This window comes from Eptatretus burgeri, chromosome 1, assembly GCF_056783735.1.
Source record: "Eptatretus burgeri isolate ZD-2024b chromosome 1, Ebu_testis_v1, whole genome shotgun sequence".
In the NCBI taxonomy this organism is placed as follows: domain Eukaryota; kingdom Metazoa; phylum Chordata; class Myxini; order Myxiniformes; family Myxinidae; genus Eptatretus; species Eptatretus burgeri.
This window is the reverse complement of record NC_140961.1, coordinates 83,484,572-83,497,284: the sequence shown is the minus strand read 5'-3', so window position 1 is coordinate 83,497,284 and position 12,713 is coordinate 83,484,572. Positions and strand designations below refer to the sequence as shown.

The window sequence follows — 12,713 nt, the reverse complement described above, 5'->3', positions numbered from 1 at the left end:
CTCTCCTTATATCAAATCCCATCACCAGTCCTTGATAGCATAAGCTGGTAGTCCTGTCTGGTAGTATTCACTGGTGAATGTTATCAGCTATGTGGGTAGCACTTTCAGAAGCTTTGTTCTTGAAGTGTTATTATTTTATCAAATTCCATGCCATTACTCATCATTGAAAGATATATTTGCGAGTTCTAAACCACAAGTCTGCAAGGCACATATTTAATGGGAGTCCTGTAAAGCGCCATGGCCATATTTTGTACATCTCTTCCAAGGAGAATGAAGTTCTTGTTACGTTTGTAACAGATAATGTCTTGCTCCAATTCACAAACAATCTTGAAAGATCCCACGACACCCAAAAGTACTGAAATTGCATAATATATATATATATATATATATATATATATATATATATATATATATATATATATATATATATATCCTATGAGTTTTCCATCGTGATTTCAGATCTGACTGTTTTTTCACAATAGACATTCTGTAAATTAAAAAAAAAAAAAAAAAAAAAAAAAAAAAAAAAAAAAGCTTCGGGAACGCCCCTAAAAATTCTGCTGAAAGGGGCGTAACCCACATGACGTCAACTGCAGGATGACAAAGGCTGCACGTAAATTACTCGGGTTGGTGGTCTACGTGATTCTATTGGCTTTCTGTGCGTGTCCACGTTTGATTGATCGACTCAATTGCTTCGTTCATTTCTGCTTAAAAAAAAAAAAAAACCAAACATTTAGTTTTGAATAATGGATGACATGGACTTTGATTTGTCTGGTAGTGACAGTGAGTGTGAGAGAAATGAAGGATTTTGGTCTGAATCAGATGGAGAATTGTCGGATAACGTAGTCGTGGGAGGTGAAGTTCAGGCAGCTGGAATTGAAATACGGCCTTACCAGTTCGAGCCCGAAGCAGGACAAGCAGAGGAAAATGGTGATGAAATTCCCGGCGTTCATTATGATCAGGACATCGAAGGAAGACTTGGCAATAACAACTGGTTAGACAAAATCCTATTCGTAATTAAATAATGTAAATTCGACTTACATACTGCTCGATATCAGAAATATTTTAGTGAGGTGACGTGACCAGCACAGCGGACATGTTTCTCCGCGGCGAATGAATCGTAAGCAAGGCCAGCACATGTCATCGGCCCTATCGCTCCACGCATAAAACGAAGCAATGCTCGCTGTCCGGATACGATGAAAACTTGTGCAGAACACACCTTGTGACAATTGTCTTGAGTAGTCCGATAAATCTGACGTTCTGTTGCATTTTTATTTTATTCCTACCATCATCATGTAGCGCCAGTAGAAAACAATGAAGAAAAGAGAATAATAAAAGAAAGCTACAGCAGGTCAGATTTATCGGACTAGTCGGACGGACGACGTATTTATCAGACGAGTCTAGACTGGAGTTGACAAGTAACTTGTATTAGCATGCACACAATGTACAAGTCAATGCGTAAGAGTCCCGAGGCTATGAGGCCGTGTAATAGGACAGATAAATTTGTCTTTCATAGTTGTGCCAACATATTTTTCCCTGTTCATTTATTACAGCATTTTGGCTAATTGTTAATGAATAGCAAGCCAATGGAAGCAGTACCTTTACTTTAGAATAAACCCATGTATGTCGAGTTCAGCCATACCTGGCTTGCATGTATGTGGAATCGTACCTATCCCAGCAGGCTGGTTTCAACGAACAATTCAATAAGCTGCAAGATGTGGGTGCAGGTTTTTCACATTGTTTGATTTTAAAAGTATCTCCTTGCGCCTTGAAATGATGCAATATTAATCTTTAGTATTTTAGTTGTATGTCCCTGTAAGTTTCTTTTTTAATGGAAAGGTTCAACAGTCACATTTTATATTTTGTGGACATGGTATAGCCCTTTATTGTGCATACATGTATTGGATTTGTACACGACTACGACAAGGTAGTAAAGGGATAAATAATTGCCTTGTAATTTTTTGCATACACGGCTCAGAAGCAGAATTTCATTTCCGCGAAACAATCACAGGAATTATGACGATCAGTGAGATAGCAAACACATGTGCACAATGCATGTGTACGTACTTTATATGGCACTTGACAGCGAGTCAAATCCACTCTGTGTGAGTTTCTGCAGATGACGTCAATGCTGTGGTTCGCTGAAGTCAACTTTTTTTGAGGGGCGGGGCATAGTAAGTTGTGAAAAGCACCAGAAATGTTCGAAATATTGGTCCAATTATCCCATTTTTGATTTAAAAAACAAAACATGGGTGATTTCTTCACTAGGAAGGTCCAATTAATATATAAATAACCAGAAAGTTGAGTGTCATGGGACCTTTAAGTTTGCATAAACAAGTCAAATTAAATGGAGAAGTTAGTGGTGGTTTTCCATTGCTACCAATAACTGTTTTTTTTTTTTTAATTCTCAAAGGCCAATTGAAAAAAATAAAACCTGAGTACATAAAACATAAAATAACTAGAGGGGGAGCACTCGGTAAAGTGCAAAACCTCCGCCGCCAATACTGCTGGGTCACTCAAGTGAACCTTATGTCTTATTCATTAAATATGACGTCAACAGTGCTGAGTTATAGTTCTTTTCTCCAACATTTTTTTTGGGGGGTGGGGGGTTGGAAATCACTTAAAATAAGTAGAAAAGCAAAAAAAAAAATTGAAATATTTTCAAATAAAATCGAAATCTTTTTTTTTTTCTCTCTAACAAAATTTTTTTTGGTTGGAAATCACTTAAAACATGTAGAAATGCAAAAAAAAATATATATATATATATATATATCTAACAATTTTTTTTTGGGGGGTGGTAATTTTTTTTGGGGGGGGGGTTGGAAATCACTTAAAACATGTAAAAAAAAATTTTTCTCAAATAATTTGTTTTGGGGGGGGGGGGGGTTGGAAATCACTTAAAACATGTAGAAATGCAAAAAAAAAAAAACTATTTTTTGGGGAGGTTGGAAATCACTTAAAACATGTAGAAATGCAAAAAACCAAATTATTTTGGGGGGGGGGGGTTGGAAATCACTTAAAACATGTAGAAATGCAAAAAAAATTATCTAACAATTTTTTTGGGGGGGGTGGTAATTTTTTTTTGGGGGGGTTGGAAATCACTTAAAACATGTAAAAAAAATTTTTTTTCTCAAATAATTTGTTTTGGGGGGGGTTGGAAATCACTTAAAATATGTAGAAATGCAAAAAATATTTTTGGGGGGTAACAAATCACTTAAAACATGTAGAAATGCAAAAAAAAAATTCTTTTTTTTGGGGGGGGGGGGGGTTGGAAATCACTTAAAACATGTAGAAATGCAAAAAAAATTATCTAACAATTTTTTTGGGGGGTGGTAACAATTTTTTTTGGGGGGGGGGGTTGGAAATCACTTTAAACATGTAGAAATGCAAAAAAAATTTTGGGGGGGGGGGTTGGAAATCACTTAAAACATGTAGAAATGCAAAAAAAATTATCTAACAATTTTTTTGGGGGGGGGTTGGAAATCACTTTAAACATGTAGAAATGCAAAAAAAAAAAAAATAATAATAATTCTAACAATTTTTTTGGGGGGGAGGGGGGTCCAAAATTTTAATGGCATGATCCTTGGACCATACCTAACCCCACCCCCCCCCCCAAGTTTCGTCGAAATCCGTCGAGGAGTTTTTCCATAATACTGTTCACAAACAAACAAACAGAAAGGGGTGAAAACAGTAACCTCCATCCATCTTCGAAGATGGCGGAGGTTAATAAGAGAGATATCAAAGTACTTTGACATATTGAAGGACATTAGTAGATAATGAACTCTTGGACACAGTATATGGTATTTGAACATGGGGTCACAGTGGATCATCATACACCAATTGTTCAGATGGGAAGAATGAACAGCCTGGCAAAATAAATATACTGTCAATGTTTACTCTTCCTTACGGAAAGGTTCATAGATCCGTTTTCAATTAAAGACAGCAGAAGCTCAAACCACATCCTGCATTAAAAATTAAAATAAAGATGGTTATCCTCAATACATAAATAAAATAAATAAATGGTGACAAGGATCAAGTACAGCTATTTTTTCGCAGGCCAAACACCACATCATGGATGAAGTAAGCACTGGCCATCGTTTTACAATGGCAATGATCACTACTATCCATTTTCTGTATGTGCACATCTAATGGAACCTGCAGTATGCACAATTCATATCAACAAGTGAAGAAATCGATTCCATCTGTTGACAGTTAACCTCTATGGAGCCACTGCAGCATTTACAGGACAGGCAAAAATGAAATTATATAATTGGAGAAAGTGACCAGTCAATCTTATGCACAACGCATACAAGGCATGTGGAATTTGCCTGGGTACTGATAAAGAGGTCTACGCACGATTTATAAAAATGAGCATGGTGTCCTTAACTTGCCCATTCCAGATGAAACAGCTCAATGATAAAATGCTGTGGGTACCATATCAGATGGAAGCTACCGTACCAACTCTACCAAAAATTGAATCCAGAATGAGTGGGCTCGTCGGCAGGCACCTTACCAATCGAAAACATGCTTGTCATAATTGCACATGGGCACGTGAAGATGAAAAACATATGCATATACTGTGTCAAGAAAGACAGCAGATGCTTACAAAAAAGATGACATTGAGTACTACGAGGAAGTAACGTGCTGCCTGCAAACAGCCTTTAGATGCCATTGCTTGTCAGTCCTGTGGGTACGGAGGAGAAAATGAACAATGGAAAAGGACATTAGCATACATGCACAAGGTTCAGAGAAATAAAACCTGTGGGACAGTACAAAATCTTAATTCTTCAAAAAGTCTAGATGTCCGAGGACTGCAAGATCACGTGAAAACATTAAAGCAGCCCATGAAGCAACTTTCAGCCGTCCCAGGAAATCACTGCGTCAATCTCAAGAATTTAACTTATTTTTATCAAATACACAAATAATTCTGAAGCAGGAACTAAAAACATACTTGGATCACATACAAGTGAAGCAAAAACTAACAATGATAAACAACTTCATGTTACGGTGTGAATAGTTTGAGGGAAAAAAAACAAATGCGTAGATATCCAAATTTCCTGAGTAATGCTTACAAATTAAGAGACGAGCCCCACGTTCTTTTAAATGATAATGTTCATTCTAAAATAAAATAAACAAACAAACAAACACGAGTCTTCGAGTTCTAGTTATGCTAAAAAATTTGAAATGACATTGCACAGCCAGAAATGCACTGCATGGGTTTCCATAAGCAAATGTGGCATCATTGGGCCTGTCTGGTTGCAAGATGAAGGGAAATCTGCAGTCATAACCACTGAACGGTACTTGAAAGTTCTCGGTTGCATTAGCGAGGAAGCACAACAGACAGGGAGGGATGTGAAGTGTTTTCAGCAATATGGAACCACACCTCACACTTCCAACAGATCTAAACAGCGGCTACAACAGAAATTCAGTGATCAAATCGTCTCAAGGACAGATGTTGAATGGGCATTCCATTCTCCAGAACTCAAACTCACACAACTTCTTCCTTTAGGGTTACCGAAAGGTGAGTGTACCGGGGGAGACCTCAGAAATGCAATTGCCACCAACATCAAAGCTATTCCGGTTGAGGAATGCAGCAGAGTGATCGACAACTTCACCAAGAGGATCCATTTGTGCCTGCTGCAGTGGGGCAGCCGTTTAGAACACGTTTTGTGAATAGTCTTCTGAAATCACTCATTTAATTTTTGCATGTTACGTCATTCTACATATTACAAGGATTCTTATGTACAAGTTTCATGTTGTTTCAATGGAAAATTTAAAAAGTATGAATTAGAAAAACTTTAGGTGTTTATTAAAAAAAAATAAAAATAAAAATAAAAAAATAAAAATTCATGAAGCACCCTGTAATAGGTATCCATAATCATCCTGGACCGTGTTGTCGAATGTTAGCCGAGCCATATTTTTTCTTCTTCTTCCACCCTTACTTTTTCACCTTTATTTCGTTTTTAAATGTTTTCTCCACTACCGCTTGAGCGATTAACACACACTTTTAAGCGAGTCAGCTAAAGCTAAGAAAGGTAAATCAGCGAAAGTGTCCCCCTGACACCTACAATTAAAATAAAAAAAAAAACCCCAAAACAGCTGTGGATCTCAAGACCATCAGTGGGTAGGGAACGCTGTGTTGCCTCCACCCAGATAACTTGGCTCAAATTACCTTCAAGCCACACAAATGCAGGGAATAGCCATCAGGAACAGCAAAGCATAGCTTGGCCAGCAATTTGTCAATGGCAGCACTTAATGTGCGAGCCCAAGTTGGCCTGAAACAAGTTAATCTCCAATATTATATGGAATCCTACAACCGATGACAACACGCAAGTATTTACAAAAAAAAATTACACAAAATGAAGTGGAGAAGAAGATACTGCCACAAAGCAGCAGTCAGATTAACTGAATATTATTAAAATCAACCCCAAAGTGCCCTCAGGACCTCAACCAACTGAAGTAACAAGGGCCTTACCCATTTGCTTGTGGGGGGGGGGGGGAATGGAAAATAGCAGGAGATAGAAAAGATAGAAGATAATGAAGGAACCTGTACAGTGTGACACTGGTCTGGCTTTCCACCCCCCCCCCCCGCCCCCAATATGGTCCCGCTCTAGCTTTCTCCGCCAACTCCAAACCGTGTGGTCCTGCCCAGGCTTGCCCCTCCTTCCCACCCCGATTGCTCCCCACTATCTTGTGCAGGAAGTCGATATCAAAGCATCTTCTGAGCCCATTCAAGCACGTACTGTGCACCACAAAGCCGACAGCGTGTAGGCGACCTTCATTCCATCCGAGCTCAGGCAGACACCCACGCCATGGGTTCATTGGCTGACGTGGTCAGTGAGGCTCGCCGGCTCATGCTGATGAGCAAGGAGCACTGGCGAATTTCAATATCACATGGCAGACCTTTCACACAGTTCTCTATTGGTGGAAAAAGAGACATATCGTACACATGGAACGTTGCAGAATGTTGGAAAGGGAGAAGGTGGGGAACCAGGCTGACAGAAACGCTCGGACAAGAGCTTTCTCAACACCATCTCTTCCACTAGGGATTTCATAGAACACGATACCCAATGCCATGCTACTTCAATTTTAAGAGAACAATGATTTTAACGATCATTTCAAAATAAAAATTAAAAAAAATCCAAGTTTAGTGCTATTGAAGTTAACCAGAATGATTCGTAAATACCACCTTTATACACCACCCCATTGAACCTACATTAGCCTCAAATGGACGAGTCCGAAACGGGGGCTTATGGATTTTGTCTCGACTTTCGTGTCTGCATGTGCAACCATATCTTAGACATATATGGGCCAATTTTATTCGTACTTGGCACAAAGACAACACATGATGGTATACACATAATTTTGTTTTGCGATGCGATTAGAGATGTATAGCGGGAGCCAGAGGCATCAAACTCGTGTGAACGAGGTACCAATGTTGCACCCTATGGGATGTTGGGACCCACATCACCAACTCTCAAACTGACCGTCTGCCGAGATCTGGTAGGTGGGTGTGGCCCCCAGGGCCTTTATAGTGATCCCTGAAAAAGGGTCTAGATAATGTATTCCAGGTACCGGCTGAAACCAATTCAGAATCGTGCGTTATGATTCCACGAATATGAAGTGACACGTGACAGACGTTTTGAGTGGTGGAAACCCCCCGGCAGATGCCCTTAAATGAACCACTTTTGTGACCCCTGAAAAGGGGTCTAGATCATGTATTCTAGGTACCGGCTGAAACCAATTCAGAATTATAGTCTGGGTTTCCCCGAGTACGAAATGACCCAGGACAGACGTTTTGAGTGGTGGAAAAAACCCCGGCAGACGCCCTTAAAGGAACCACTTAGTGTGACCCCTGACGTCACGGGGGAGTTGAGGTGCCTTTGCCATCACCCCGTCACGTAAATCATGGATCCGCTCCTGTGAAACCAAGTCTATATTGCTAAAACTGTTTCCTACACCTAAAAGTGCCGACAGATGTTTGTTTAAACAAGAAAAGTCCAGTTGGTGTGTCTTTGATTAAAGACCGGGTTTCGGAGACTGCAGTTCGGCCTTTATTGTGGACACCTCGCCGTGCTCGTTGCTTGGCAAATGAGTGGCATGCTTCTAAAAATACGACGGTGACCTTGGCCTCCACTCGGCCTTTAACGGCATGCCCACGCCTTGAAAATGAAGGTCAGAACGCGGTATTTTCTCAGTTTTGGCGGCCATGCGGCCTACGTCGCATTGATATAGTACGAGTAGTAGCATTGAATCTTGTTTTCAGACGAAATTCTTCCAACAATACGGAACTTCGCCATATAATTTATCATTTCAAGCATCATACGGATACCCGATACAGTAAGTATTACCTATTTGTCAATATTTTAATTTCCATTATTGCGTATAAATGACGATTTAATGAATTTACGATACCATGTACCGTTACGGACTGGCATCCCACATAAGACACGTGTGAGCTGTTTCTGGATACAGCGTGTATACAATGTATACTGAAAAACCATTCATTATGAACGAGTTTTATTTATATAATGATTATGTATCCATGATGTACACGCCGGTCTGCATTTTGTGTCGCGCGGGATAATTTTAATCACATGGAGAGTAGACAGCAGAACTATGACGTCATCGCACGAGACGCACTAGAAAAGCACGCACCAGGCGATTAACGCTTCGTAATGATTTATTTGTAAACTATTGTATTGCATATTCAGAACATACAAGTATTGCGATATATACTTTGTTAGAAATGACACCTTTTCGAAATCCTCTGCACGGTCTCGACTTTGATATAAATTTACTATGTTTTTGAGAATTTACCAATACATTGAAAATTGTGATGATTTTCCAGAGTATCGATATGGAGGAAACGGATCAAGCCGAAATGGTGATGCCAGCTCCCAGTGTGTGTATATATCATATGTAAGACCAGCGGAACGGTTCCGTTAAAACCATTCGATTCCAAGTGATGGGGTTCAATAAAAAAGGCGGCTGAAATTCGAAGGCAGATGTCATCCGACCGCTACAGCGATGCTACATCTGAAATTGAGACGAGTTGACGAAAGCGAAGCGGTGTACCATACACAGTGTTACAGAACATCCACTGCTGTCAAACGTCAGTCATCTTCTAGTCCATAAGGCAAGGGCGAAATTCCCACGACGCGACAACGAACTCTCCTACCTGCTACTGACAAAAAAGGATTACTGAAGGGGAAATGTTTATTCTGTGGGAAAGTGAGAAAGAAATGGAACGGTGTAGACGAGAAACTGTCCAAATGTTTAACAGCAGATGGTCGTAACGCAATCTTTGCTGCAGCTCCACGAACGAGTGAAATCAGTGGTTCGTGGCGAGGTAGATATTATAGCAAAGGAAGCGCAGTACCACAAGTCGTGTCGTCGATTGGTCTTCAAGGAAGCGGACCAATCTGTTGAACAATTTGCCACCCCACGTACTGGTCGGAAGTTTCATGCGGAAACGTTCGAAACTATGAGAAGGTTGATCGAGATGGAAGTGATCGGAAATTGTCGAGCAATGTTGGCCAGTACGTTAATCGAGCTATATCGTGCGGAATACATTGGATGTGGCGGTGATGTAGGCATTGAGAATTACTCAGTTCAGACGTTAATGAGCAAAATCAAAGACCGATTCGGTGCGAGATTATCGATCTCTCTCTACGACAAGCGTCAGGGTAATTTTATGTACAACTCGGCAATGTCTGACAATGATGCACGAGTCAGCTTCCACGAAGATCGCAAGAAATTTGAACATCACGACAAGATTCACGCAAGACAAGACAAGAGTATAAAGACAAGACATTCACAAGACAAGAGTATAAAGGCCCTGGGGGCCGCTCTGTATCTACGATCCCTAATCCTGTAAAACGCCCACACCCACGACACTACACACATTGAAAACCTGTTCAGCGGAGATACCGGAATCCATCCCTTTGTTCTTAAAAACCATGATCTACGAGCTACGTGAGCAGAACAAGAACGAAAAATGTTAGCGATGTCCTCTGATGCGGTGTATAATACTTCCAAAGGCTCGATTCGTCCTTGGAAGCAGACCGTCCTCGGTCTAGGAACACTAACAGGATCAAAACTGGCGCTTCAAATGCTAAATCGTCACGGTCATTCAATAAGCTATGATGAGGTGAAACGACTGGAAACATAGATGGCATATTCCGCATCAGAAGAAAACCACGATACTCCTGACGGCCTATCATTGAAAGCTGACCTTGGAACAGGGCTCGCGTGGGACAACTATGACATCAATATCGAAACGTTGGACAGGAAGAACACGCTGCACGCAACGGTTAGAATATGCTACCAAAATCAAGCGCCGATTGAGAACGAGCAAACAGAACATCAGCCCAATATACGTGATGAAAGAAACCGGCGAATTTTTGTCGGAGAAGAATGGGAGATTCCACCGTACTGAAGATAATGATGTTTCGGAAGACGACACTGACTGAGCCATGGAGCGAGGAAGATAGCGAGACAGATTGATTCGACGATTGTTTGCAATAACCGAGAATTTACAGAGAGTGCGGCGAGAGTTAAGATACAGCAGTGTGCTACATATTATAAGTCATAGTTAACAGATAGCAGTGTGCTATGTATTATAAGCGAGAGTTGACAAACAGCAGCGCGCTATGTATCCTATGTGAAAGTAGAGACAGCACTGTGCTGTATTACAAGTTGATAGATACAGCAGTGAGCTATGTATTATCAGTGAGAGTAGATAGACAGACAGCAGTGAGCTATGTAATTAGGTGAGAGTTTACAGAGACAGTAGTGGACTGTGAGTGAGTGTTGACGACAGAGAGACTAGCGCGTTATATGTGATGAGACCAGCGCAGTAGAAAGCGGTTTAGACAAAGGTACGTGTATTTGCATGACTTGAGTTGTCATAAACAGTTACAGCAAAGATAAAAATAGCCCATACACCCATAAAGTTACACATTCTCAAGTAATCGTAATTGTTTACAAAAAACTAATATGGGAATTCATTCAAAATCCGCGATATTTCGTCGAATATTTCTGCTAATTTACTTCGATAGGGTAAGAGGTGTTATTGCTATTCAGTGGTTTGAGTTTTTTTATTTCGCGGGTGTGCCCCTTTAACTGGCAGCAGACAGTTACAGAATGCAGTTGATTTGCAATATGATTATATCTTGTATTGATAGTTGACTAGAGATGATGTGCTATGTCTTTTGATTACCCGAGTGGTTCTCCCCCCGAAAACGTCTGCCATGGGACATTTCGTGTCACCCCAACGATTCTGAATTGGTACAATATAGTGATCCAGAGCACCTGCTCAGGGGTGGGCATCTGCCAGGGGGTGTCCACCACTCAAAACGTCTGTCCTGGGTCATTTCCTACTCAGGGAAACCCAGACTATGATTCTGAATTGGTTTCAGCTGGTACCTAGAATACATGATCTTGACCCCATTTCAGGGGTCACAAAAGTGGTTCCTTTAAGGGCGTCTGCCGGGGGGTTTCCACCACTCAAAACGTCTGTCACGTGTCACTTCATATTCGTGGAATCATAACACACGATTCTGAATTGGTTTCAGCCGGTACCTAGAATACATGATCTAGACCCTTTTTCAGGGGTCACTATAAAGGCCCTGGGGGCCACACCCACCTACCAGATCCCGGCAGACGGTCAGTTTGAGAGTTAGTGATGTGGATCCCAACATCCCATGGGGTGCAACATTGGTACCTCGTTCACATGGGTTCGATGCCCCTGGCTGCGGGTCTACTGGCCGACAGGCGGGCATTTTTTTATAAATGGTGTCAAAACACGTCAACCATTTATTGGACATGCATTTTCTGATGTTGTTCAAACTGGCACACAGATAATGAATGATGGTTTACATATGCACATCATGTTTTTATCGAGATCAGATGCAATATGGCCGCCTGGTGGCCATTTTGTTCCTTAAATGTGTCCCCAACCATTTTTCAGACATGCATGGTCCCATATTGTTCCTTGGCACAAGCACAGTACATTATGGCATACAAGTGTACCTCTTTAGTTTGCGACCCGATCAAAGATGGCCGAACGGTTGACGCGGCCATTTTAGTGTTACATCAATATTGTTGCGGGCCAGGGTCAGTGGCGAGAACGACCACGAGGTGGGGAAAGCTACGTCGTCTCCACCAGACTCCCCGGAATTGTAGGCCGTTGCTCTGGATAATTCCGTGACGCGGCGGGTCGCTGAACCGACCGTGGTCGCCAATATTTCAACCGCATAGCATAGGGTCCATTTGTCTATAACCAATTTACCTAATGAACTACGCGATTTCGACAACTGGGGAAACCACGTCATCGGCACGTCTTGCTTGAACCGGGTCACTCTACAGACTACGAACTCCGGTTCGGGTGCAGCTGAATGGAAACTGCTAAAGCCATGCCGGTTGGAATGAACGGATTAAAACCCGGCTGAACTCAGATCCGAACCAATGCAATGCAAAAAAGGACGGAAACGGACTGGGAACATTGCTGTGATGATTTATTTACAACAAATGAAGACACAAAGCAAGACTTATCGTGGATATGCAAGCAAGGAATATTTACAATGATCCAAAAACACTTATTCAGTTCTACTTAAAGACGGGCCCATACGCAGACACACACACAAATGAAAAGAAACCCAGAGTTCTTTATTGGACACTCGCAGCCGAGGAGACGAGCTGGGGTCAGA

The 12,713-nt window shown here is 41.3% G+C and overlaps 1 protein-coding gene across 1 annotated transcript in view; it reads right to left on the bottom strand.

The window, feature by feature from the left end:
- The window catches only part of LOC147034866 (CD82 antigen-like), a 42,124-nt gene that overhangs the window by 18,039 nt on the left and 11,372 nt on the right, over window positions 1-12,713 (bottom strand). Inside the window, exon 2 of the mRNA XM_085890407.1 lies at window positions 4,607-4,684. Within this exon, the coding sequence (XP_085746533.1) occupies window positions 4,607-4,672 (66 nt within the window). The 5' untranslated portion in view covers window positions 4,673-4,684. The remainder of the gene's footprint in view (window positions 1-4,606; window positions 4,685-12,713) is intronic.